Source organism: Myiozetetes cayanensis, unplaced genomic scaffold (genome assembly GCF_022539395.1).
Source record: "Myiozetetes cayanensis isolate MyiCay16 unplaced genomic scaffold, myiCay2020 scf5-8, whole genome shotgun sequence".
In the NCBI taxonomy this organism is placed as follows: domain Eukaryota; kingdom Metazoa; phylum Chordata; class Aves; order Passeriformes; family Tyrannidae; genus Myiozetetes; species Myiozetetes cayanensis.
Genome location: NW_026087742.1, coordinates 86,110,923 through 86,137,339, shown reverse-complemented (window position 1 = coordinate 86,137,339; position 26,417 = coordinate 86,110,923). Strand labels below are relative to the sequence as shown.

The 26,417-nt window shown below is 36.1% G+C and overlaps 1 protein-coding gene across 6 annotated transcripts in view; it reads left to right on the top strand.

Moving 5' to 3' along the window:
- Window positions 1-26,417, top strand: part of REV1 (REV1 DNA directed polymerase) — a 53,877-nt gene that overhangs the window by 7,267 nt on the left and 20,193 nt on the right. For 2 of the 6 annotated variants that reach the window (XM_050331253.1, XM_050331247.1), the window contains exons 2-11: window positions 7,107-7,173; window positions 7,934-8,066; window positions 9,805-9,973; window positions 13,008-13,157; window positions 15,315-16,027; window positions 17,809-17,916; window positions 19,398-19,514; window positions 24,112-24,244; window positions 25,213-25,341; window positions 26,009-26,163. In XM_050331253.1, the coding sequence (XP_050187210.1) occupies window positions 7,117-7,173; window positions 7,934-8,066; window positions 9,805-9,973; window positions 13,008-13,157; window positions 15,315-16,027; window positions 17,809-17,916; window positions 19,398-19,514; window positions 24,112-24,244; window positions 25,213-25,341; window positions 26,009-26,163 (1,864 nt within the window). In that variant the 5' untranslated portion in view covers window positions 7,107-7,116. Of the gene's footprint in view, window positions 1-7,106; window positions 7,174-7,933; window positions 8,067-9,804; window positions 9,974-13,007; window positions 13,158-15,314; window positions 16,028-17,808; window positions 17,917-19,397; window positions 19,515-22,350; window positions 22,670-24,111; window positions 24,245-25,212; window positions 25,342-26,008; window positions 26,164-26,417 lie in introns of those variants that run through there. The other 4 variants (XM_050331248.1, XM_050331250.1, XM_050331252.1 and 1 more) reach the window with 4 other exon arrangements.

Here is a 26,417-nt window from a genome sequence, read left to right as displayed (position 1 = left end):
AGTCATCACTGAGGAGCTCTGAAGGAGGGTTGTGGCTTTACTGAGAAATGCAGAAATGTTGAAACTGAAGGCCAGAGTCTTCTGTAAGCAGAAGAAAAATTTAACCAAGTTAAACCACTACTTGTGACAAGCTCTAAATGGACTGTAGCTGCTACTGACTGTTATTCCTAGAGGGGAATGAAACATTGACAGTTGGTCTCAAATTGAATCTGTCTTGCTATTTTTCAAGGAACTAACCATCTAAAATGCCGTGTATAAAAGCAAAAAGGATATCTTGAGAAGAGATTGCTCAAAGCTGGTGCAGAGTCTGCAATTATGCTGGTTTCTGAACCCTGTGCTCATGATTACTCAGTCTGGGACAACTAAAACAGTCATGTGCCCTGGACTTCCAAATAAGTCGTGAAAAGATATAAACACTTCTGTTTTGTACTACCCTCATATAAATGGTTACCTGGTGTACAACTGCTTCATGTCACTGTGATGTTTAGCCAGCGAAAGAAATCAATATTTCTTAGTTGTTACTTGTGTGTATAGCATTTAGACCATTATTGTAAACCAGACTAATCTGAAATAAAGACCATTTTGAGTTGCAAAAATAGTCAGTTTGGAAACTGGATTAGTTTAGGAAAGAGTTCCTACATTTCTTTCTGGGGGAGTGCTTGAACTGAAGGTCAGAGTATCATTTCTTTACTGTCAAGCTCAAATGAAAGTATACACAGAACAGTTTTAGAATAGACATCTACACATAAGGAATTGATTCTAAAGGACTTAGGGTTTTCCCATGCTTTGTGTGAGTTGTGTGGTATTTCACCTTTCTAGCAAATGCCATGGATGCTCACATCTTAGAAAAATGCTGTATCTAAATTTCTTGTGCTAATTGTTTTGTGTCTAATATTTAATTTGCTCAAGATTTTAAAGTTTGTTCTTTCCTCATTTATACTCTTAGTTTTACCCACAGAAGATGGAGGTGGTGCTGGGCGTTTGTGACGACGGCTGTTGTTTGAAATGTCCTTCAGCTAATTTCATTTACCTTGCTTTAAAGTATCATCAAAGACTGAACTGCAGAATAGAACTTCCTGGTTGACCTTGTAACATAAAGTAGTTAGGAGTGCTTATCATATGGGCATACGTAGCCTAAGATGGGGAGCTGTTTGATTGTAAGGTTCTTTAAAACCCTTATCCTATGGAAAAGGTGAGGAAGCCTTCCCCTCAGTTTGTTGGGGGGAAAAACATAAGCAGTGCTGGTCAGTGAAGAGTAACCAGCTCATTGCAACTCTGCATGTACATTTGCCCTGCAGGTAGTTACAACCATGACCCTAAGAGCTGGTTTCTAGAAATGGCTGATATTAGGATCCCATCCATTTCTCTTTTCTGGCCTGTCTGCTTTGGCTTTGTCTGATGCTTTTGTAAGTCAGTTCATCTTGCGGAACTTGCAGGAAACTAACTAACTTGTAATTTTATGTCATTCTTCTGGGTTTTTTAGTGAGCTGAATTGCAAGTGGCATCAATGTGAACATAGGGGTCATGTGAGCTTGGAAGCAGTGTAGAGGTTGGGAAGAAGGCATAAAGCCTGTGAGGCCAGGAGAGGTTGAAGAGCAGAACAGTCCCTTTTGGTGGCAGTCAGCCATCAAGTTGACTCAACCGTCTTAAGAATCTTCACACTGAGAGTTTATTTTCCACTTGGAATAAAATTCAGTTGCTTTGCAGTATACTAATTAGTTAATTTTAATATGGAACAGTACTGTTAGCTCTGAATTTTTTAAAATCACAGGCATTTAAGCATATAGTGTCTTTAAAAAAAACCTTTGAACTTTTTTTGTGTGAGTTCATCTGCTGGATTCTGAACTCTTCAATATGTGGTAGAAAACAGTTTTATACCCTGTAGCAGCAGTTCTTTTCCAGAAGACTCAGCCAAGAATAGGACTCTCTTGTGCTGAGAAATGTGTAAACACGCAGGTTAGTTCTTTCCTCAAAGAGCTTGCAGACTAGTGCCAAGTAGAGTGGTGAGTTTGATGTGGGAGCTGGAATGTGGATGTATGAAACTCAAACAAGCCACAAAATACCCACTTGATGGAAACAGCTTTTAAGCCCTGCTGAGCTGGGTTGGATCAAATCTACAGTTGAAGCAAAAGATTCTGATACTGATTATCAGTGACCTGAGACACCCATATTTCTGCTAGTTACACCTTCAAGAATAAGACTTGTGGGGTGTGAATATTTTAATTAAATCAGGTTCTTTTGCATGAGGGGACAGTGACATGTCTACTCTGGTCAGAAGTGCAAAGCAGCTGTTAGAATGTGTTATACTTTCATGCAGCTTTCAGTTACCTAAAATTGAATTATCTGAATGAAACATTGCTTGTGCCATGTATTTAGACACAACTTTGGCAGGGTTATTTGTTGAGTCACAGTGCAGCCTCATTTTGTCTTTGGAAATAGTTCATGTGCTTTCTTGTAGTGCAGAGCCATGAAGTGTATATTCTGCCAGGTTCATGTTGGCTACTTGAAGAGATAGCAAAAATACTTTGCACTATATATACTTTGCAAAGAGACTGCTGAAGAGTATGGCAGAAACAACTCAAGTTTAGGCAGGACTAGTATGACCTGGAATTAAAAAGCCCAGGAGGATCCATGTTCGCTGGATCACACATATATCACAATACCTGTGGTCTTGGTCTGGGTCGGTCCCTTATCCATGTTATCCCAGCTGCCCAGGATAATGGAAAGCCACTGTCTTATAATCACAGCAACCTGAATTTAAAGTATTTTAAAGAAATAACTTTCCTGCATCAGACTGTGTGTGCTACGGATGAGATTAAAACAAATACTAACATCAACATTCACACCTACATTCCTTGCTCTGTAACTCTTCAATACACACAGGCATGTTTAGAGAATTCATAAAATGTACACTTAATATTTCATTCCATTACCTAATCTACTGGCTTTGATTAACAGTCTTTAGTAACAGGATTAAGTGGTTGTGGATTGGGAAGTATAATGCTAGGCCTATGAAGCAGTATGCAAAGGGCTATTACATATCTTTGGCTGTACTGAGTATTTCTGAGCCTCTACTGATGTACAGAGCATCAAAACTCTTCATTTCTCTTTTAGCTTCAGTTTTGAAAAGGATTTTCCAATAAAAATTTGAATTTTAGTTAATCCTATTTTGTAGAATGATAAGATTTTGCCATTTGTACATGGTCTAGAAGGAGATACAGAATGAAATTACTCTAATTTTGACCACGGAGTTCTTAACTTGACCTTTTTTTTTTTCTTGAAAGGTTGTTTCTCTTGCACTGAAAACCTGAAAGCTGTTCCTAGAAATATTTTTATCTTTCTAGGCTTTTGTGGAGTTTCAGAGTTTGTTGGGATTTTTTTTTCATTGCTGAAGATTTCTTTGTGTTCACAGGTCCAGAATATGAGCATTTGAATTTTCTTTAAAAAGCTTTTCTCTGGGCAGGCGTCACTGTATAGCTTGTCCTTCAGGCTCTAGAAATAACCTAAAAACTGGTAACTCTGGTAGTTCACTTTCACTGAGTATCTCTGCATTTGTGCTCTTGAATTTGTGAAAACAGAGAAAACTGTTCTGAAACAAGTCAGGGACTATAAGAAAGAACTACAAGAAAAATTAATTCTTGTCTGAAATTGGCCTGCTCATGATGGGTGTTTGCTTTCCAGTCATCTACACTCTCTCCACCGCCCATTTCAAGGGTTCTTTACCGAGCATTTCTCTTACTCATCCCTTCATCACGATTCCTATCCAGGGAGCATCGTACCATCCTTACGTTTCTTATTTCATGATGCAGTGAGCATATTTAAAATCTTGATTAAATTTTCCTCTGATTTAATGTATCCTGTGCAAGATATTTCTCATGATCATTTGTTCCTTAGATTTCAGCAAGGCAGCTGTAGAGGCTGTCTTCGTTTTCTAGGAAATATTCACACTGTAAGTGCAAGTCTTTAACAGTAAGGTTTCTTTGTAGTCTCTAAAAACCTTGGCTCATCATTCAGTTCCTGGAACTACTCAGGAAGAAGTTAGTTTCCCAGGTTTTCAAATCAGCATTAAAAAAATAAGCCATGACCCTCAAGACTTGAGCAAGAAGCATCTAATAATCACTGAAGCACTGTGTTCCTAACTTGTATGTTTAGAATTGAAGTGGACTGGCTTAAGTGGACTAAATCAAAAATCACATCTGCCAGGGAAATGGCAAATTGTTATCAGACGTTTTAAGTAGGCATTACAGCCTAATACCTCTAGTTTTTCAGGCTCTAGGAAGGTGACTTCTGAGCAGTCGATTTGTCATGTTTTTGGCACACTGACCTAAAGTGGCTTTGTCCGAATCCTAATTTTAATCAGACTAGGCACATATGCACGATTCTTATTTTGATTGACCTCCCTAGTTGTGTTGTTCAGCTCTAATGGTTTTTAGACGAGAGGTCTTTCTTCCTCAATGTCCCAAATAAAAACTAAATGTGTTTCAAGATTTCAGAAAAGCTTGCCTTTATGAAGGCAGTTCTCCAGTTTATCAGGTGTTAGTTATTTTAGTTTAGTTTAAGCAGGAGGTTGCCTGTTTGGGGGTCAAAGTTAACTACCTATCAAATCCTATCTTCTTGGTGATTGGAGTTGTGATTTAGAGTGTTCATTTCATACAATCTTTGGCTTTTTTCAGAGTAAGAGTTTTATTTTTGTATGAGGTCTTCTTTTTAATAGACTTAGAATCATAGAACAGCCCAGATTGGAAGTGACCTCAAAAGACTAGTCCAACTGGTTATGAATAAGGAAGCTTAGATGGGATTATCTAGCACCCTGACCAATTGCAACTTGGAAATCTCCAGTGATGAGGATTCTGCCATGTCCCTGTGTTCCAGTGATCAGTTGTTCTCACTCTAAAAAATGTTTTTCTTATGTCAAGATGAAACCTTCTGGTGCAGCTTTTGTATCCATTGCCTCCTATCCTCTCCATGTGGCTCCTTATGAAGACAGAGCCTTTTTTGCAACCACTTTGTCATCCTTTATTAAGAAAGAGAAAAGGTAATCAGTTAAAATTGTGGTGTCTCTTATGAGCTCATACACTGATACCTGTAGTATCTAAAAACAGATGATGTCTTCACTAATGAACTTGCACTTTTCTGTTTTCTTCAAGAGTTTCTTAGCCAGAAGTGATAGATGTGAATTACAGTTGACTTCAGCTGATGGAAAAATACAGATTTTCCATGTGAAAGAAGTCATCAAGCCATTTCTAGTATATACTGTCCTCTACAGGAAAAAAGTCAATTTTGTATTTTATGTGGTCATCTAGCTCATCTCCTTTTCATTTTTCTCAGTGCTCCTTAAGAGTTCTGTGGTATCTGTTAGATATAAACTAGAAATTAATTTCGGAAGGCTCAATGTCTTGGAAATACGTCTCTGGGTAAGAAAGGCAGGTACCTAGAGAGAAAATAAAGCAATGTGAGGAGGGGTTGCTCTGTTATGGTTGTTGGTGTAGAGTTCATCACCTTGACATGTGATTAATCTTCATAATTACATACATGTGTGTCGGTACACAAGCTACAGCAACTGTAAGAATAGAACCAGGTGCATCACGATCTTCCTGTGTTTGCAGAGGTCCCGAAACATAAGACAGAAGCTTGTCTTTTCAAGGTAGTTATACCTGCTTTGACTTTATTCTGTGGTTGCCTAATTTGGCATATTTGCAGTAGTCCATGAAAATGATTGTACTTACAGAAACTTTTCCTGCTGCTATGTCTTGTTTTGCAATCAAACCTGCCTGCAATCCAGGGTGGTTTTCAAAGTATACCTGTTTGGTAACTCTAATACAAAAGGGATTTAAGAAAAGCTGGAATTCACTTTCAGCCAGGTTTATAGGAATCAGAATTTTAATATGATAAATGAGGCAGTCTCCAGAACAGGGAGTAGAAGGCCTGGATAGGTAAATGACCAGAATGTGTTGTGTTTTTATGGAAGATAAAGGTATATGAATCAAATATTTAATGAAAGAGGACACTTATGGTAGTCATGGTAGACACCTTTTTTTTTTTTTCTTCCAGTTTCGGAGTCCTGTCCTCGTACTCTTAAGAACTGATAGACCTGAAAGACAAAATAGTCTTTTTATTTAGAGAACAAGTTTGGTTAGAAAGTGAGAGATTTAATAGCAGGCCTCTTACAGGTCACTCTGTAATAGTGACCTCTTACTACGTCATTAATCAATATTTTAACACCAGTGTTACAGCAGCTATAGTAAATGTGAATCACTTGGGTGCAGGGAACAGTTGGCCACAGTCCAAACGTTTTCTATCCAAGAGTTCTGTTCTAACCAGCTAATAGCTTATCTGGGGACACTGCTGTGTTGCGCTCGTGGTCCAGGGATAATTGTCTTGCATAAAGGAAAACTGCAGTTTGGCTGGTTGAGTTTATTTATTTATTATTATTAAGAAATACAAACAAACAAAAAGCCCTGAAGAATCAAATCACAAACCTAACTATAGATCTTCCTAGGTCATTTAAACAGCTGGCTTTTCATTGACTGTAAGATGGCCTTTGGTGTTTTTGCTTTTGTGTGTTGTATTGCATTGGAGCAACAGGTGTTTGGACGTTTTATAAGCAGCTGTAAATCCATTGGTGAAATTAATCCATTCTCTAATACCAGGAGGTGTTTGCCTGCATCACACTATGTATTTCATATCGAATAGGAAATAAAAGATTGTTTATGACTTGGGCAATATTTTGCATGAATGTTAGCAGTTGCATTTAAGAACCTTTTATTACTCTTTTTTTTAATAGGAGATGTGTGATGAACAGGAAGAATCTAATTAATTGTACTGAAAACTGAACGTTGTAATGAGTTCTTTGTGTTTAGAGAGAATACAATAAAATATGCATGTGTGGTTTTTGATACATAGAAGGAACTACGGTATGCATTACTACAGAACTGAGGAACTAGCTTTTGTGCAATTTTGCATTTCTAGATTGGCTGTGAAACTCATATACTTCAGTGAAGCCCGTTGAAAAACATGTAATATTTCTGGTTGTCTGTAAATGGCCTATAGTGCATCATTGAAATGCTGAACATTTAATTGATCAAGCAATTGTTCTTTCTATGCAGAAGCTTCAGGATGAGGCGGGGTGGATGGCGGAAACGGGCTGCCGAAGGCGATGGATGGGGAATATGGGTATGTTCAAAACCAAGTGTCTTTTTTTTTTAGAGAGGTTAATGGCGCTGTGGTTAAATAGGGTTTACAGTTTTGTTATATGTGCTAAAGGGAACCTGTAAATGAAATGCTTTTGCTCTGCTTGAAAACACATAATTAAGTTCAAAAGAAATTTTTGAGTTACCAAGTTTTGAAGTCTTCGTTCTCAGTAATCTACTAAATTGCATTATTAATAAGTGCAGACCCTTGAGTAGTTTTAAATTCCCATTTAAAAAATACACTGAGTAATTTTAAAACTATTTATGGTTGTCTCCACCACATTCTGTAGTTGGACAAACAACAACTGAGGCACCTAATTTACATAAATTACTACTCTCTCATGTATGTTTAAGAACTGGAAATACATGGAACTACATTGTTTCTTTAGGCAAGGAGCCCCAATTTAGAATCCAAACTTGCATTTTCTCCTTATTTCTTCATTTTTTTTATTCCATAAGAATTTTTATATAGATGGAATCTTCTTTTATAGGAAAAAGATAAAAGAAGTATGAGATAAATCCTACCATGTTGGTAAGAAGATGCAGTTATCTAGATAAGAGTTTATGGTGGAGGATTTGCTTTGTTTCAGTTGGAAAATGAATGTCTTTTGTGTGTCAACCAAATTCAATTTGAAGCAATGCTACTTACCTTTTCAATCTTATAATTGACCAGTTTTTGTATGTAAACATTAGGAAATGAGACCAACCTGATGGGTTGTGTTTTGTTTTAACTTAAAAACTAGGGCGGGTACATGTCAGCAAAGGTTAAGAAACTGGAGGATCAGTTCCGGGCAGATTCAGCCATACAGCAGCAGAGGGATGAAAATTCATCAAGTATCTTCAGTGGAGTCGCCATCTACGTCAACGGCTTGACAGGTGAACCTTTTTTTTTTTATTTATTTTTTTCCAGAATCTGTTTTGTGTAGTTCTAATGTTTATTATCCTCATAGGAGTAAAGAACTGTAAAATATGTAAATTTACACCTAAACAAATACCTGACAATTACTGTATGTTTTGCTTATTCCTTTGTTTTTCATGATTAAGGTTTTCAATGTAAAATTACATTCTGAATATAAATATTGCTTTACTAAATCATTTACACGAGAGATGAGTGGTAGAAATAGGAGTAGGTTTTTCCGTGTCCCATGATCATCTTATTTGAAATGAAACCTTTTAACTTCCTCCATACTCTTGCATATATTAAATTTTTAATTTTCCAAAATACTGATGGTTGGGTTGTATGCCTTAAATTTATGTTTGGATGGGTACGTCAAGGTTTTCTTTCTCAGAGTGGCATAGTGCTTGAGACAGAGAACCTACTAATAGTAGAAGGAGGAACAAGAGAAGAGGTAAGACATACGTGCATTGTCTGTGATGGACTGGTAGTGCATGTTAGCTGAAGTAAGGTTTTTAATCTACCCTACTTATGTTCATGCTTCTCCTGGGTTCTGTAAAGCAGCTTAATAACCTTTTTGAAACTCCCCAGAAGCCTTTTTCAAGGATCGATGCCAGGAATGTTGTGACTACTGTGTAACTGATGTGTGCAGCTTCTATGATATGGATTAACGCTGCTTTAAGCACAGGGCTCAAACAGACTGAAATAGGTTAAGGTGGATATGTTAAACTACTAATACATCTGAATTGGTTATTTAGTACAGGCAGTTTTCTTTGGTGAAAAATCTGGTATTTGTGTATTCTTTAGGGTACTAGTGCCTAAATAGGGGTCTACAAAACATGGGTCCAAAAGGCTGGAATAGGAAAGATAACAGTTAGAGAAAATGTGTGCTACTTTTACGTAAAAGTTGGAGGTATAATGAAGTGTTAGACATATTTTGAGAGTTGACAGTAGACCTCTAGAAGGAATTGTAACTGTATCCTTTAAAACAACTTTCTTCCCTCCTGTATTGATTAACTTTTTGTTGTTGTTTGTACTGACTCAGACCTTTGGGACCAGTGTGACACCATTGCAAACGTTTTCAAAGCTAAAACTTTTACCTCTGCTCCCCCCTCCCCCACCTCTGCTTGCAAAATAACACAATTCAGGAGATAAGAAGAGTTGTTGGTTTTTAAGATATTCACTGTTCCCAGAAACAATTCATGAATAACCTGGTGAGGAAAGAGTGAGTTAACTGCTTCAGTAAAGCAGAAATTTTATAGTAGGAGTTTTATACTGTTGCTAAACCCTTTTTTTATAGTATTTATTTTCTATGACTTCTGGTATAAACTAGTTTCTCATACTCTGGTGAAAAGATATGTGAGTTAATCTGATTTTGTGTTATTTTGATGTAAAGTGATTTTTGATGTAGTTTAGCATTAAATTTACTTGAGTATTTTTTCCTGCCCTCCACCCTAACATATTGTGGAAAGGTCCAGGACAATCTTCTATAGCAAGCAGAACGTTTACATTTTGAATCAGTCTTTTCAAAAACACAGTTTTCTACATTTCTTAAATACTTTTGTGATTTGTTCTTTGAAGAACTTGTAAGGGTTTTCAGGAGAAAAATACTGGTTTTCACTCTTTCTGATTGTGGCATCATATTTATCAATTAAAGTTGATTTTCCTATTGTATTTGCTGACACAAAACAGAAAGTATTTCTGGGTTTAATTTTATAGATCCCTCAGCTGATGAATTAAGACGGCTAATGATGTTGCATGGAGGCCAATATCACGTGTACTATTCCAGATCAAAAACAACTCACATCATTGCCACCAATCTTCCAAATGCCAAAATAAAAGAATTGAAAGGAGAAAAAGTAGTTCGGCCAGAGTGGATCATGGAAAGGTGAGTTTAAGTCTACTGCATTTGGAGATTTCTCCTTTTGGGGCGGGAAAAGAAATCTGAAAAAAAAAAGCATTTTAGAAGATTGCCTTTTGAGATTATGGGTTACTTTAAAATTAATCTGTCCTTATAACAGCTGTAAAAATATCACTGTTACACTGAAGATTTGCTTCTTGGGGATTGTTCTGTAAGAAACTTCACTAAGAACATTCATAAAGCTTTGAAAGCCTGTATGTTTAGCGGCAGAGTTTGGAGAAGAGAAATGCTACCAAAGGTATACGAAGCGTAAATTACGGGTTACTTAAGGAAACTCTACCGTTCCAGATAAAATACACCCAAGGGAGCCAAAGAAGTTGGCTGATACCAATGCTATACCACTCTGTCATTTTTGAAAATTCATGGCAATTAGATGAGTTTTTCCAGAAGACTGGATAAAAGGCAAGTCACACCTGTCTTCAGAAAGCAAAGGAGGTTACAGGGAATCTAGGAAAGTTCACTGTGATCAGCTTCATCACAGCCACTGAAGAATGGAAGATAACCTTTCTGAAAGCTCTGTCTAGGGTAGCAAGTCATGACTGACCAGCCAGGTTGTCTTCTGTGGGTGAGATGACTGAACAATGGGAGAGCGGTTGATTTGCTTTGACTACATTAGGGGTTTTGACACAATTCCCTGCTGCATTATTGAAGACAAACTGGGGAGATAACCAGGTGGATAGTGGGCTGCTAGCTGAGTGAAGAACTGACTCGACTCTCGACTGCCTCACTTAGACAGTAGTGGTCAGCAGTTCAGAGTCAAACGAGCAAATGCTTACAAGGGGCGTTTCTGAAGGGTTGATACTGAGGGCAGATGCAGTTTAATGTCTTCATTAACAACATGGACCTTGGTGATGCAGTGAAAAGTTTGTGGATGACTTAGAAGAGAGCAGTTGTTTATACTTGAGAGCAGGGCTGCCCTTTGGAGAGTATCAACTAACTGGAGGAATGGGGTGACAGAAACTCGATGAAATTCAACAAAATAAAATACGGAATCCTGAATATGAGGCAGAATTAATTTCACACAACCACACAGGCTAGGGATTCATTCAGTACCTGTATGGAGGTTAAGGAGAGCATGGAGCCAGGTCTTCAAGATGAACAGCAAAAGGACAAGAGGCAATAGTCGCAAGTTGGAATGAAGAAAATTTTGACTGAGTATAAGGAAAAGATTTTTCACAGTAGGACAGGGTAAGCAGTGGAACAGGTGCCTAGACAGGTTCTGGAATTTCTGCCCTTGGAGATACTCAGCATTTGAGTGGACTCAGCCCTGACCAACCTGATCTGATTTAAAGATAACCCTGCTTTGGTCAGTGTTTGGACTAGAGACCCCCAAGTCCTTTCTAACCTAATTTTTTCAGTGATTATGAATTCTCTGATTCCAGGGAATGTGAAATGGGGAAAGATACTGAATGACACATCTAAAATAGGATTCCTATTGCTGTATCTTAATTACAGTTTGATAAAAAAACAACTGTGGATTGATCTAGTAATGCAGCTACTCCAGTAGCTAAAATCTTGAAGTCATGAACCAATTCTTAAATAAGTGTGGGCTTTTTAATCTTGAAATTACAGCAATTATTTGAAATATCACGTGATAGGAGAAAAAGTCTAATCAGTCACTGTAAAAACTTAGTTGCTGCATCACCACTTTCTCTACAAGAAAGTTTTTGAACTCTACCATGTGTATTTTTAACTCTGTTTGGCAATGTTTAATGTAAATTACATTCCTTTATGTATGCTATATATTCATATATCATAATATGAATAATATAAATATCATAAATGATATTTAATTGGTATATTTTTGGGGCTGTTCTCTACTATCCTAATTCCATAGAAACTTTACCAGGTCTCTTTGTATATGCGTAACTAGTTTTAATTTATCTAATTGGGAAATGTGATCTCCCACTATATTCTTCTCTAATTGCAACAAGAAAGCTCCCAGAGGCTTCTGTTCTACTGTTCAACTCCCTTGACAGTAGTACAGATCGGAGCTAGTTAAAAAGCACATCTCCAAGAGAAAGCATTCAGGTATGGAAGAACAGAAGAACAGTGTCTGTCACTGAGCTAAATTCTCTTAAAAATTTTGAATCCGGTTGTATCTTCAAAACTAAATACTAATATTAATCTGCTTTGATATGGAAGAGGTTCTTCTGCTATAAAAAGTTTCGGCATCTCTGACCCAGTGTTCAGTATGAAGAGTTGTATACAAAGAAGTGAAGTGTAGGCTGGGAAGGCTGTTACCTCTACTGCCAGCATCAACTGTGGTGTATTTTTGAGATGATTTCCCTTCTAAGTGTGTGACTTCCCTAAGGAATTTAGCAGTTACTTAAATATAATTGCAGTTTCAGTGGAAAAAGAAAAAGAAGAGGGAGATACATTGCAACACAATAGGATATAACTGGAATGATTGCTGTAGATATTTATGGAAAGTGTGTTTGGAAATTATTCCTCTGTCTAGCTTGCATCAGTGATTTTTCTCACAAGAAGGGGTAATTAGCCCTGTGGAATGGAAAAAGTAGTTCTTATTTAATAGTGAACCACATCCTGGCTGACTTCCTTCAAATTCTACCCAAATTTGGTTAGAACATGTGCATTTGCATTGTTCCAAACTGACGAGCTCAGTCAGCATCGTTCAGGTAGAGTAACCTGGACCACTCATCATGGCTTTTTTACTGTTTATTTTGGGTTTTAAATTAAATAATTAACCTTTGTGTGTGTCAGTTGGAAAGTGAAATGGATGTAGACAAGAGACCAAGATTACTATACAAATATCATTTGTAGTACTGGTCATCACATCACAAACTACTTTTCAATTCAATCCAGTTAGAGGTGGGAAAGGGGTTGTGGAAGGAACTGCAAGTACGTTGAACAGCAAAAGGTAGTGACTAAAGTAATGTTGCACATGGGGGGTGGGGTTTTTTTGTAGCATAGAAGGTTGGGTTTTTTAAAAAATTTCTTAAGCAGTAACCTGTTCTTTTTGTTTGTTTGTTTGTTTCAGCATTAAAGCTGGACGTCTCCTCTCGCACATTCCCTATCAGCTTTACACCAAGCAGTCAAGTGTTCAAAAAGGTCTCAACTTTAACAGCATATGCAAACCTGAAGATGCCATACCAGGTCCAAGCAATATAGCTAAAGATGTCAACAGGGTGTAAGTGTTTCAGATCCTGCAATGCAGATGCTCATCATGCACCCATGATGGGTTTGCATTTATAACTATATAGCATTTTTAAAGTTCATTTCAGGTTTATGAGAGAACCTGTGAGGCACTGAAATTTAAAAGTAAGGTATAGCTGTATAAATAGTTGAGGGCAGAACTACAGTTACCTTGGCTTCAAGCCTTGTCTCTAGTCTTTGGACCACATTTTGCTTGATAATATGACCTTGGTGTCCTAGGATGTAATATATCTGTAGGGAGGCAACAGGCATACATTAAAAGATTCTGACTAGTGACACTGAAAAGTAGGTCTTTATTTCAAAAATAAGAAACTGGTATAAATTGACTGCTTTTGCTAAAGTTGCCTAGGAATGAATATAAATGTGTACTAGTTGTTAAACTCTTTTTTTAGTGTCTTAAAAAAAAAAGTCACAGCATACATTACATATGCTTAATACCAAGGTTTAAGTCACTCTTGAGAGACAAGATGGATTAAAGAATGGAATTACAATATAAAAAATGTATCCTAAAAGACCTAAGACCTTGAGAAGAAACTAGAACAGAAAGCACCAGTGAAACTTTTTAACTGGCAGAGGAATTGGAATTTGGAAAGAAACATTCCGCTTGAACTCTTCTATAGATTTCTTTTTCTTTTTTTTAAGAAGGTTCCTGCAAGAAGTACATGTTTGTTCTTTAGAGGCAAGAATCATAACATTATAGAATGTTTTAAGTTGGAAAAGATACATGGATGTCATCTGGTTCAATGCTACTGCTCAAATCAGACCAACGATACTGTACAAGATACTGTATTTTCTGATTTGTACTGAGTTCTTCCACAGTCAGCTGATTTATTTAAAATCCAGTTAATGCATAATGATGAGGAGACTCTACTACATGAGTGGGATTTGTTTACATTTAGGAAAAATAAAATCAGTCCCACGAAATAAATACCCTAAGCAGTATTTCATGCCAGTATTTTAAACCGTGAGTGGTACAATCACCATCCCCTCTTATTATTGCATTGTTAAAGTTTTTTTATATGAAAAGAATATTCAGACTTCTGAAATTATCAATTTAGTGTAAAAACATTAGTTTAAAAGCCTGCCCTTTCAACCATGCCACTCCTCAAAAATACTATGTTTAATATAATTTATGTTTCTGATAATCTTAACCAAACTGTTGTCACAAGTAATTGGCTTTCTGGTTTCACTGCCATACCAGATAGCTATTTCCCACCTCTTTTTGTGTACTCAAATTGCTAGCTTTGGGAGTTGGGAGGGATAGTTGGGTTTGTTGGGTTTTGTCAGCAGATCAAGAGTTTTTACAGCTCTTGAAATCTTTGGGTTTAATACCCAGAGTTAATTTTTTTGGAGTGGAAACTTTTGTCTCTACACTGTCAGAGTAAATGTAAATTGCCAGTGACTTGTGGCAAAATACTTTGTTTTATATGCTTTAAAGTTAAAAAGTAATTTGTTTGGAGTTTTTCTCAAAAGCTAAGAATATATTTGATTTTTAGAGCTTGACTAGATTTAATTGAGAAAAAAACAAAAAATGCCATGATCTTAGGTTCTTTCTCTGTACAAGCCATTCACTTAAGAGTTGGACTCTGATCCTTGTGGATCCCTTCCAACTGAGAATATTCTGTGGTTCTGTGAAAATACTTCTCAAAAAATAATTTTTTGTGTATATTTTTCTTCTTTTTTGTTTGCAACTAGATAAGAAAAATCACATCTCTTGATAAAAATAGAACTCCTTCTGATGGTTTGCATATTCCTACAGCATTCATGCTATGTGTGGTAGTACAGTTCTGTTAACAAATAATAATTATTGCAGTACAGTTGGAGACCTCTTGCCAAGTTAAAGGCCTTGGCAATAGCTTTTCTGATGTGAGCATGGTCACTCCCATGTAAACTCCTGGTAGTGCCATTTAATAATACATGAAATCTTCAAAATCTTTGATGTGGCAATACAGTATTTTGTGCCGTTGAGAGGATGTGGCTCAGAGTTTGAGATAATTGTCTTGGGAATGTAAAAACCGCTTAAGTATATACTGGTAACAATTAGGAACATAAATACTTAGCACTTGAAATGACCTGTAAATGTGCCTTTATTTATGAAAGATATGGTATTTAATCATTGTATCTGTTTCAGAAATCACGTTAAAAAGTGTGAAATGGAAAATGAGATCACACCCAATGGAATAAGTAGCTGGAATGAAGAAGAGGAAGAAGAAAGTGACGATTTTGGATTTACAGAGCTGGAGGAGATTCTTCCCATACGGAAACAAAATGGGATTCAGTCTCATAAAGACAGCACTGCCATTTTTAATGGACACACACACACTTCTACCAGTGCCTTAAAGACACAGGATTGCTTGGTGCCCTCCGGCAACGGTGTTGCAAGCAGGTTCTCTCCAGGCCCTGTGCAGGAGGAGGGGAAGACTGAAAAAGGCATGGTTGACTTTAGAGACTGCACAGTGCAGCAGTTGCAGCAAGGCAACAAAAACACAGACTTTTCGTGGAGTCCACACAGGACTATGAGTAACTCATCCTCATCTTCATTTTTGCACAGTAATGCTAAAATAAATGGTGCTCACCACTCCACTGTTCAGGGGCCTTCAAGCACAAAAAGCACTTCTGTACCTGCTCCTAGCAAGGCAGCTTCCTTACCTGTGTCCAAACCTTCAGATTGTAGTTTTATTTCTGATTTTTATTCACGTTCAAGACTGCATCATATATCAACGTGGAAGTGTGAATTGACAGAGTTTGTCAACAGCCTGCAGAGAAAAAACAGCGGTGTCTTTCCAGGAAGGGAAAAATTAAAAAAATGGAAAGCAGGCAGGTCTGCACTTAAAACTGACACAGGTAGATACTTGTTTAAGGAGGTTTATGTTGAGAACATGCCTTATATCTTTGTACATTACGTGTCTAAATGAGACTACATAGGTTAGTATGTATTCAATATTGACATTACAGTCAGACTATCTGGAAAAACTTGCTGACTTTGATGCAGTGAAAACTAACTGATCCAACTGCTTCTGGCTTTGTTTGGGTTTTCTTAACTTAAAATGTGACTTAATGTGATACTCTGGTCTATATTGAATTCCTCCTCATAGAAATACTATTCCTGACTTTACCAAGACATGTGGATTGATCAAAGGGAGAAAATACTAATATATATATATCTAAATATACACGAGTCTGTAGTTGCTGTGTGAAAATCTGTAGGGAAAAAACAGAAGAAAAAACGTTATTGTTCAGCATGAAAATTTAAAAGATGAGTGACATTTGCAAGTGAGTTAAAATTAAAATTTGTTTGATAGTAAGAGTTTTATAAAGCTCTGTGTCTGTTTAAATGGGTAGCAGTGTCATATGAGACTTCTGAACGCACCGTGAAGAGAAATGTTTTATGGTATTGCATCAAGGACCAAAGTGAAAAAACTTGTATAATTCATGAGAGGCAAAGTGTTACCAATATAGATAAAGTATTTTGCATCTTTAGAATCCCTTGTTTACAGTCTTGTTCAATTAAGAGGTTAGCTGTCTACCATTAAAGAGATTCCAACTCTTGTACTTAAAAATATACACTTGTAATCATACAAAAATATGCTTGATGATAAATTACCACATCGAAAAATTGTTAGATAATAAATTAACTGATTCTGTGTTTGTGCTAAGACACCCCAGTTCTCAAGCCTGTTAGCTTATAAACTACCTAAATGTGTATTTTTTAATCAAAATATGGTATTAGGTAGTATATTTTTATTTTCTCTTTGATTTGGCCTAGAGGATTCAAATAGTTAATGCCTGTGTTTCAGTTGACAAGTAGCAGCTTCTTAACCTGATTACTTGAATTGTAAATACACACTTTATCAGACAGTCCTTATTTTTCAAACAATGAGTTCAAATTGTAAATTACTTAAAACAGGAAAACATTTTTCTGATTACTCAGTAATTAACTCACATGTTAAGTGGAACAGTTGATGTGTTGAAGTCTTTGTTGCACGTTATGCATTGTTCAGATTAAGTTTTTTTGTTAAATATTGCCTTCTCTAATAAGTCAGCAACACAGACATGCAGACTTGCAACTTCTAGGAAGTACTTGTAGTGCTTTAGGTGTTTAGGTTCTTGATCTGGAGGTATCTTGCTCATCTTTGCTGAATGTTTGTGTGAGTATAGGTACAGCACCAAATGCGTGGGAGGTTTAAAACTAATTTTGGTGTGTTTCATGAAGAATAACAGTAGCTCTCAGTGCAACTAAACTTTATTTTTATCTTTTATCTTCTGATTGATGAACAAAAAGAAGTAAAATTCTCTGTTCCAGATTCAGTGTTAACATGGTGAAATTAAGATCCAGTGCCCACAACATGTGTTAACCTCCTTGGATTGGGGGAACTTGTTAGGTAGAAGGTGTTAATTATGAGAAAATAAAACAGAAACTCTGAAGTTAAATGCATTGTTTATGCTGTTTGTGAACTGTTTATGTTTACCTTTCTCAGAGTAAATACCTTCTTGGTGAGAGGAAACAAAAATATTTATGATTTAGAGGTGGTAAAAACTTGTAATGGTCCTTGATGACTACTATGAGTACTAACAAAGTGTATAAAGTAGGGTTCAAGCTTTCTATTGGTGTATCTTCATACTAGGTAATGTGTCTGTTGCGAGCTCAGCCAAGCCACAGAGCTGTATAATGCACGTGGATATGGATTGCTTCTTTGTGTCTGTGGCTATCCGAAATAGACCAGATCTCAAAGGTCAGTACTTAATTCTGTGTCTTACAGTTTACTCACTTGAGCCTTTAAAAAACCAAACGTATACACTTACAAAGTTAGCTTTGTATATTGGTAATTTTTCTTATGTCTTCGATAGTCAGACTATGCAACTTTCGTATCTGCTTATTGTTTCTGTCCTGTTTACTTTCTCACAATCCAAAAGTCAAGTGGAAGAGAGAATTGGAATTCTCCTTGCTATCTCCTCTCAGTATCTAAAGTAAGAGAGTTGTAAAATCTATAGTAACTATTTCCTGTGATATTGCACCTATCTTATTGAGTCTTATGTTTACCCTATTAGAAATCAGAGACCAAATATGAGTTGTACCAAAAGTGTGGTTTGCTCACTCTCTGTTTCAAAAAAAAAAAAAAAAAAGTGTGCTAATAATTTTCCTGAAGTAGTTTAAGAAGCTTTGTTTAACTAGGAAAGTGGAAAGGTCAAGGCTGAGAATTGTCTCTTTACCTGATGCATATTTTTCGAGGAAAATTTGCTTCTCCTTCCCTTTTCTATCTTACACATGAATTATTATAAGACCTGAAGCTGAACAATTCAGAAGGCGTTTAGAAGCCTGAATTGTATGATCATTCTTAGAACATAGGAGAGTTAGTGGAGCACCTTAGCAAGTTTTGGTGGGTTTCTTTATTACAAATGTACCATTCAGGAATGGAGACCCTAGTTGGTGCAAACACTGAATTTCAGAGATGCACAAGTCTGAAGTCTTGGTGCAGTGGTGACCATCTCACACCCAGCCATCGTAGACCTTGGGAAAGAGTAAACTGTACATATGGTTCCTTTGCTCTCTCCTGTCCAAAGGCAGGACAGAGATACTCCTGCTACTTTTGAAACTTTAAAACCTTATTTCCTGCCAAGTTTCAAACTCTTACTACTGGCATGTAAAGAACGTAGGACTTCTCTGCAAATACTTTTTCTGTTCCACAGACGTCTGCCAGAACTTCCAATGCATAAATTAGCTTCCGTTAGAAACACCATGGATGTGTTGATATTACAGAAAAGTCAAAAGTTTACTAAAGATTTGGTTTTGTACAGTTAAACAAGTGGAACAGAGTGTTTTGGTATTCTTTTGGTTTACTTAGCTAATAAACACGTTGAAGTTTTTTAAATCAGTATAATGTTTGCTATATCTAACTAATGAATCAATAGGTCATTAGTAAAGTTTCACAGCTTCCATTTATACTTATTAGAGGCAAACTCTTACAGCTATATTTTCACTTCTGAAAAATTTCTCTTTTTTGCTCTTGACTGCACTTAAGACATCAGATTCGTTGTCACAATTCCAAATCACTTTCATAGCCGTTTCTTCTTTAATGCTGTAGGAGCATATAAACTTGAAAGAAACTATAAAAAGTAAATTAAAAGGCGTTATGATCTTATCCTAGTTGTGCTGTTACTAAAAGGTAAGCTATTACAGATGTTGACTTTTAAGTACATGTGTTTTTTTCCACAGGAAAGCCAGTAGCTGTCACTAGCCACAGAGGTGCAGGAAAGGCACCACTGCGCCCTGGTGCAAACCCCCAGCTTGAACAGCAATATTACCAGAATAAGCTATTGAATGGCAAAGCAGGTACAGATAAGTCTGTCTGTCTGTATGTTTTTAATTACTGTTATAGAAGAATTTTTCCTTAAAAACTATTAATAAAGTGCACCGTGGATAAATTTTGTTTCTTTCATGTGGGGGATTTCAGAAAAGAAATACCTTTGGACAACATGGTGCTCTGTGGCCTCAGGAACAGCATGACACTGTGACTTCTTGTTAGTTAGCTTTGCTCAGTATGGGTAAATTAGTTTAGAGTAATTTTAGGTTTTACTCACTTTCATTGAGGTTGACTTTAAGATAGATTTTAAGTAGTTATTTAAAATAAGAAATAAATACAGATTGTCCAGGATCACTTTTTTTCCAAGAAAGTCAGTTATAGAGAAGAATGTACAAAATAAATTTTAAGTCTACTACAGGTTTTTAACGTGAAATTAGAAACAATAGCACATGGCCAGTAAGAGATTGAGTGATTAAAGTTAGCTTTTGAGTTGCATGTGTTGATTATGTGTACAATGAGCTGATTTGGGTGGTCCTTTTTTTGGAAAGTCTGTGCAACCTCCATGAGTTCTGTTTGTTCAGTACTTTGTTTCCTGAAAATCAGGGCATCTGTTGTACTTCGAGAATTCCATACTTGGCTGCAGTGATTTAGAGATTTGTTGCTTTTTGTGTCGTCAAGTAGTAGTGTACTAATGTAAATAAACCGTAGTTTTATTAACAAGTTTTGTTATTATACTACCTAAACTGTACTTAGTATGAGAAAGTATATTGCTGAACATTGACAACTTCGGTGGCCAACAACATTTTGTTTAATCATCTTGAAGCTTAGTTTTTAACACAAGGTTGGTAGAAAGTGCATATACAAGGGGCAGCTGCTATTTCATTTCAGTTAAGATTTGGATGGCAAGTTTCTCCTTTGTATATGCAGTTTTTACCAACCTTGTGGTAACAAGTATTGTTGTTGTAAAGTTTACACCTCAGTGAGTTATTTTGGTGATACAAGACAGGGGAAAAGGCAGGTTGTTCTTCTGAGGTTGTTAATGAAAAACTAGTATTTTGGAAATTTCCAGTTTTGTTCTGGGTTTTTTTTTAAGACATTTGGAAGCAACATATCCTGGAAGTGATGCCATTTTATTTATCTTTTTGCTGTAGTTTAATAACACTTCAAAACTGTGGTAGAATATATTTATGTGGAACCCACTGGCCTTTAAGGACTTTTCAGTATGCACCAGACAGAAATAGATGTGGCTTTTAAGGAGTTGGATTTTCTGTAGTATAACTTGTGTATGAAGGATTCATTGGTAGTTCAGTTTTATACAGTGACTTCCTGACTTTTTTTAGAACCTTACGCTGGTTAAGGGTGTAACTTAATACGATCAAGCGATGTTTGGAGAGTGGTGGTGAAATTACGGAAGTTTAGCTGATATCAGGATGTTCTTTGTGATTCACAAATTCAGTAGTATCTCTTCTACTGTATGTATTGCTTAAGGATACAGCAGATTTCAACCTCATTGTATAACAAGCTCAGTTTCTTACTGCAGCAGCTTTTTCTGGATATCCACACATTCATTTCTTTAACTTCAGCATCCAATCTCACTGGCTTGCACACAGGAAGGCAGCTAGCTCTTTCTTTCTTGATACTCAGGCTGATTGTGCAGTCTGTTGTTTTGGTGAAAGGATTTTTCCCTAACACTCTCTTTATAGTCTCTGTTTCGTTAGCTGCAGTTCATAACATTTTTTAGTCTCCTTATTATTTTTTATCTTCATATACAATGGTTTTATCAACAGAAGAACCCCAAGCTGTTGTTTCTGCTTGCATTCTCATAAGTACATGGCTTGTCTTCCTTTTGGGGCAAAGAAATTAGAGTTAGTTGAGGTCTTAGATGAAAAGGTGGAATTGCTGATTAGGCTTCTCAGACATCACAAACACTTCACAGCATGTGTTTAATTGTGCCATGCCAGAGGGATATACGGTCCACTAGGCAACATATTGCATGGAAAAATGTTTTTTCTAAAATATCAAAAATACAAAAGCTAAATTAGGCCATTAAACATACACAATGGGAACATGTTATAAAATGAAATGAAAAGCTAGTTGGGGGCAGCTAGAACATGAGCACATTTTACATCCATGCTTCAACATGGAACCCACTTTGTTTTTTGGTGCTTCATATTTTCCAGGTATTCTCTGATTTTGCCTTCTCCAGGTCTTGCTTATTTAAAAAAAGGTTCCAAATTAAAAACCAAGTAAAAAGACAGAAACAAAACACCTTACCCCCTCAAAAAAACCACAACCACAAGAAACCAAACCAAAAAACCCAAATCCTCATGAATCACTTTTGACCAAATACTGCATTCTGCTGCTTCAGCAAGTTTTTTTTTTTTATGATTTGTGAATTACTTCTTTAGTAATACTGATACTTTGGCTTTGATCTGCATTGCAACACAAATATCTAGTGCCAATAGAATCTTGAATCTTTTATGAAATACTTTCTTTTTCTTGTATTAATTCATCCAAAAATGCATAACTTTTAAATTTAAAAACTTGCTATCATTCTCACCCTAAGTCCCCAAATTGAAGATAGGCTTTCTGGGCAGTAGAAATTACTTCTCTACTTACATGCCATCTTTAACATTCATGTTCTAAAGAAAAAAGATTAACATATGTTGATCAGGATTCATAGTTTGGGGTCTCTTTTCCATGGCCAGGATGCCCAAGATGTGAATGTTTTCTAGGCTTCCTTTCCCTCAACCCTAGTTATCTCCCTTTTCATTCTAAAGAGCAGCAGATTTAAACCATCATATTAGTCACAGATTTATTCTCAGCGATTTCTTTTTCACAGACTTGGGTCCTGGCCTCTGATTTCTCCATCCGTTGCTCCACATTCACCATGTGCCTGTCTAGTTTCCCAGCTTTTGAGGAGAGGTTCTCTACCTTGCCTTCTATTGAGGACAATGTGTTCTGCATTGCCCTGAATTTCACATGAAGTGACTCCATCAGCTCATGGGGGGATCTGCTCTGCTGCGATGTGGAAAAAGTCGACGAACCCAGTGAAGATAGACAAGATGACAGCAACATCTCAGGCCAGGGCACAGGAAGGCATGGACTAAAGAAGCTGTTCTTGTCATTCCTATCTTTATTTGGGGCATAATTTTGCTCTAATTTTCAGTTGCAGACATCTTAGGTAACTTACTGAGCTCATCATACATTAAAATATTTACCACATAAAAAGGTGCTGTAATTTAGCAGAAATTCTGAAAAAAAGCAGTTTTCCACATGAATCAGGCTCTACCCCTGCTATCTCCACTCACTCATTACACCACTTTCTCTGGCTTAATAGCTACTCATACGTGCTCATAGCACCATGTTTCCTTTCAGTCAGATTGTCCGTGTATAAGGTGTTAGTTCTGTGGAATCCGATTAGGCACGGTGGCACTCGGAAGAAAAGTCCCCATTTACTATATTACAAGGGTGTATGGTATTAAATGGACTACAGTAATGAAAGAGAACTGCAGAGTGGATTTCATTTAAATAAATTGAAGCATTTTTTCTGTATGATGCCTCGTTGTTTTGATTCTAATGGGAGTTTGGGACAGCATAATAGTTTTTGCATCTATTAATTTTTTTCGAGCTGATCCGTAGTTAGAGTATAACAGTATATTGAGGTTTACATACTGTGAAAACCCAGATAGAAAGAAATGGAAAATCCTTTACTTTTTTCCATTATTCAGTGTCATGGAAATCATTCTAGTACTCAGTATGTAGTGGGCCTGGAGATTCTTTAAAATTTATATAAGAAAAGGCAGTAAAGTTTTATAGAATTAGGATTGGTCTGTCTCATTTTAAGTCTGGGGTTGCGATATTTGTAACTGTGTCATTTTGATCTAAGATAAATTTATGATGATATTTGAAAGAAGTTCACATATCCTAATAAGAGAATTATTAGTAATCAAAAGCAGAAGTTCTTTTAATTAATATCCCCATAAGAGTGTTAAAGGAAATATAAGTTTCTAGCCAGTGTTTTTTTCATTTAACCTAATTAGCATCCTGGTTATTTCACTTCTTAAAAATCACTTGGTATCTAGACTATTAGAAAAATAATTTTAAGTATGATAAAAAGTGGATTTTTATTCTGTATGCAATTTCAGTGTTCTGGTAATAGGTGTGCTTTTTGTAAAAAGGAATATAACTGTCTTCTTTAGCCAAGCAGTTGGTAAATTTTTTAGTGTCTTGTATTTGTTTACAGGTTATGGTTGTAGCAGTTAGCCAGAGGTGTTTGATTATTTTTGTGGTCACTAAAGCTAATCATTCTTACTTTACAAAATGGTGTATCTAGTCACCAACAAGCTGCTGTCTAGTAATTTGAGGGAAAATAGAAATGGAGTTTTTCTATTAATATTCTTTTTAGTAGTATGTACAGACCTGTCCACAGAGAGGCATTACAGGGGAAGAGGGTCTTGTTTTTTGTCTGGTCCGTAATATGAATCAATATAGAATTGAGAACCTCTTCATAAACAGATAACAGTATAGAAATTGTATAAAATAAAATGCATAATTTATATTTTATTTACATTCATTCTGTTGAACTCTTGGGAAAAATAACAAAGATAAATTTTATTTTCCCAGCAGAAATGAGAGTACCTGATAAGTTGGACTCATCAGCCTGGGAGCATCCAGATTCCACACATTTGAATGGAGGTGACGTCGATCTCACTGTTCTGTCCATGGCTGAAATAGCTTCCTGTAGTTATGAAGCCAGGTAGGTAAAAGTTACCCAGTAGTTTGCTTGAAAAATCTCATACAGATTGGCATAAGACATCCAAAAATAGCAGTTGTTAATTTCTTTAAATTTATCTAGAGAGTAAGTTTTATGTGTTCAAAGTTTTAGTTACATAGGTTGTTAGAATTTAACAGAAGGTCTTCCCTATGGATGATGCTTCTTTTTAGACACTGCTCAATAGCTCTCAACGTACATGTTACTTGAAATAAAACCTATTAAAGAAAACCTTATGCCTTTCACTGTGATGCCCTTGAGTTCATAATGTTATCTTCATGTCTTTATATTAGAATTGCATTATTTTATAGAATTAATGACACATATCAAAGGTTTTACTTAAAATAAGACAGAAAGTGTGACTACTAAACTTTAAAGCATTCCTTGCAGAGACTATGCTGAGCATCTCCAGTAACATACCTTATAAATCTTTAGAGTATGAAACAACTTTTATAAATATAAGCATAGTGTTAGAAATATAATCTTTTTCTCAGTTGGAAATAATACTCCAGAAATTATTTCTTCATTGGAACCTTTCTTGACCTTGCTAGGACAGGCAGGCTTCTATTTGTATCTCAGAAAGTTAATTTATTAACAGGAGCCTAATTATTTAAGCTTGCACCTTTTAATATAAGATCCAGCTATCTTAGTCACTGTAGTATATGTGTGGTTTTAATTTGAGGCAGAAGGTAGCAAGCAGTGCTTTTTGGAGTCTTTGTCTTCAGCATTTTCTTAAAGGCAGGTTGTTCATGCTCCATGGCTGAATATTACACAGCTGATTCAGATACTCTATTTGCAATTATTTTATTACCTGTTAAATTGCTAGCGGTTAGACCGAATTCTGTTTCCCATCTTTTGGGGAAAAGACAAATAATCAATTTGAAAATACTCCCTATTAATTTCTGGGAAAGTTTGCACTGTGTTTACTTGGGGTTTTTCTTATTTAATTTCAGACAAGTTGGCATAAAGAATGGAATGTTTTTCGGCCAAGCAAAAAAGCTGTGTCCAAATCTTCAAGCGGTTTCTTATGATTTTGATGCGTACAAAGAAGTTGCACGGACAGTATATGAAATATTAGCAAGGTAACTTGCTGTTTATTTACGTGATCTTTCATGGTAGAGTTATCAAGCATATTTTCTTTGCCACTGCTGAATGCTATTATTCAATTTATATTTTTATCACCATGTTACTCTTTAGCTTCAATAAAGCTATTCCTATTTGAGATATTCCTTTGTAGTAATTTTTATTTTGAGAACCATGCTTCTGAGCATTCTTTTATCTTGATGCCAGATCCTGTAAACAATCGACATCTGACTTCCAAAAGAGTCATAGTTAAACTTTTTCCTGATTACACCACAAGAAGCAGATCCCCTGCTTAGTTGTGAGATCCTTTCAAGAGGTGTTTTTTGAGTAACTTAAGAACGGGTTCTTGGAGTAACGTTTATTAGAAACTACTTTCTGGTTTAAAATACACTTGAACAAAACTAAGAATTTGTTACTGTCAGTGAAAAATAAATACTCAACTCCTCTAGCTGTTCCTTTAAAATCATGATGCATATTGAAATTAGTCCTACATTAATAATATTACTGTAATTTGCTGATTTAGCGTTTTTAATGTCTAAGTAATGTGTGATACAAAGTAAGCAGGGAAATGCCACCACAAAAGGGAAGACTTTATTTGCTACATATTTGTTTTAACAGATGGTGAGCTGTTGCTGGTGTTTCACCTCCTTTACTTTGTGTTGATAGCTATACTCACAACATCGAAGCAGTCAGTTGTGATGAAGCACTAGTAGATATCACTGAAATCCTTACAGAGACCAGATTGACTCCCGATGAGTTTGCAAATGCTATCCGCACTGAAATCAGAGACCAAACTAAATGCACAGCTTCTGTTGGGATGGGTAAGTAACTTCATTTCTGTTTACAAGCAGTGACTGCTTTTGTTAATGTATCAAAGCCATGTAAGTTTGCTAGAACTCTTAAGTGTTTTTGGAAGATGTTGCCATTTACATTAAATTAATGTGAATAAAAATGTAAGAAAATCTTCATAAGTGGAAAGTTTTAAGCAAAAATGTATAAAATTGCTATCATCTCTCCTTCATTATCTGAACAGTATGTTAAAAGTCCATCTGTATGATATTTCTGCGTTCGTTTT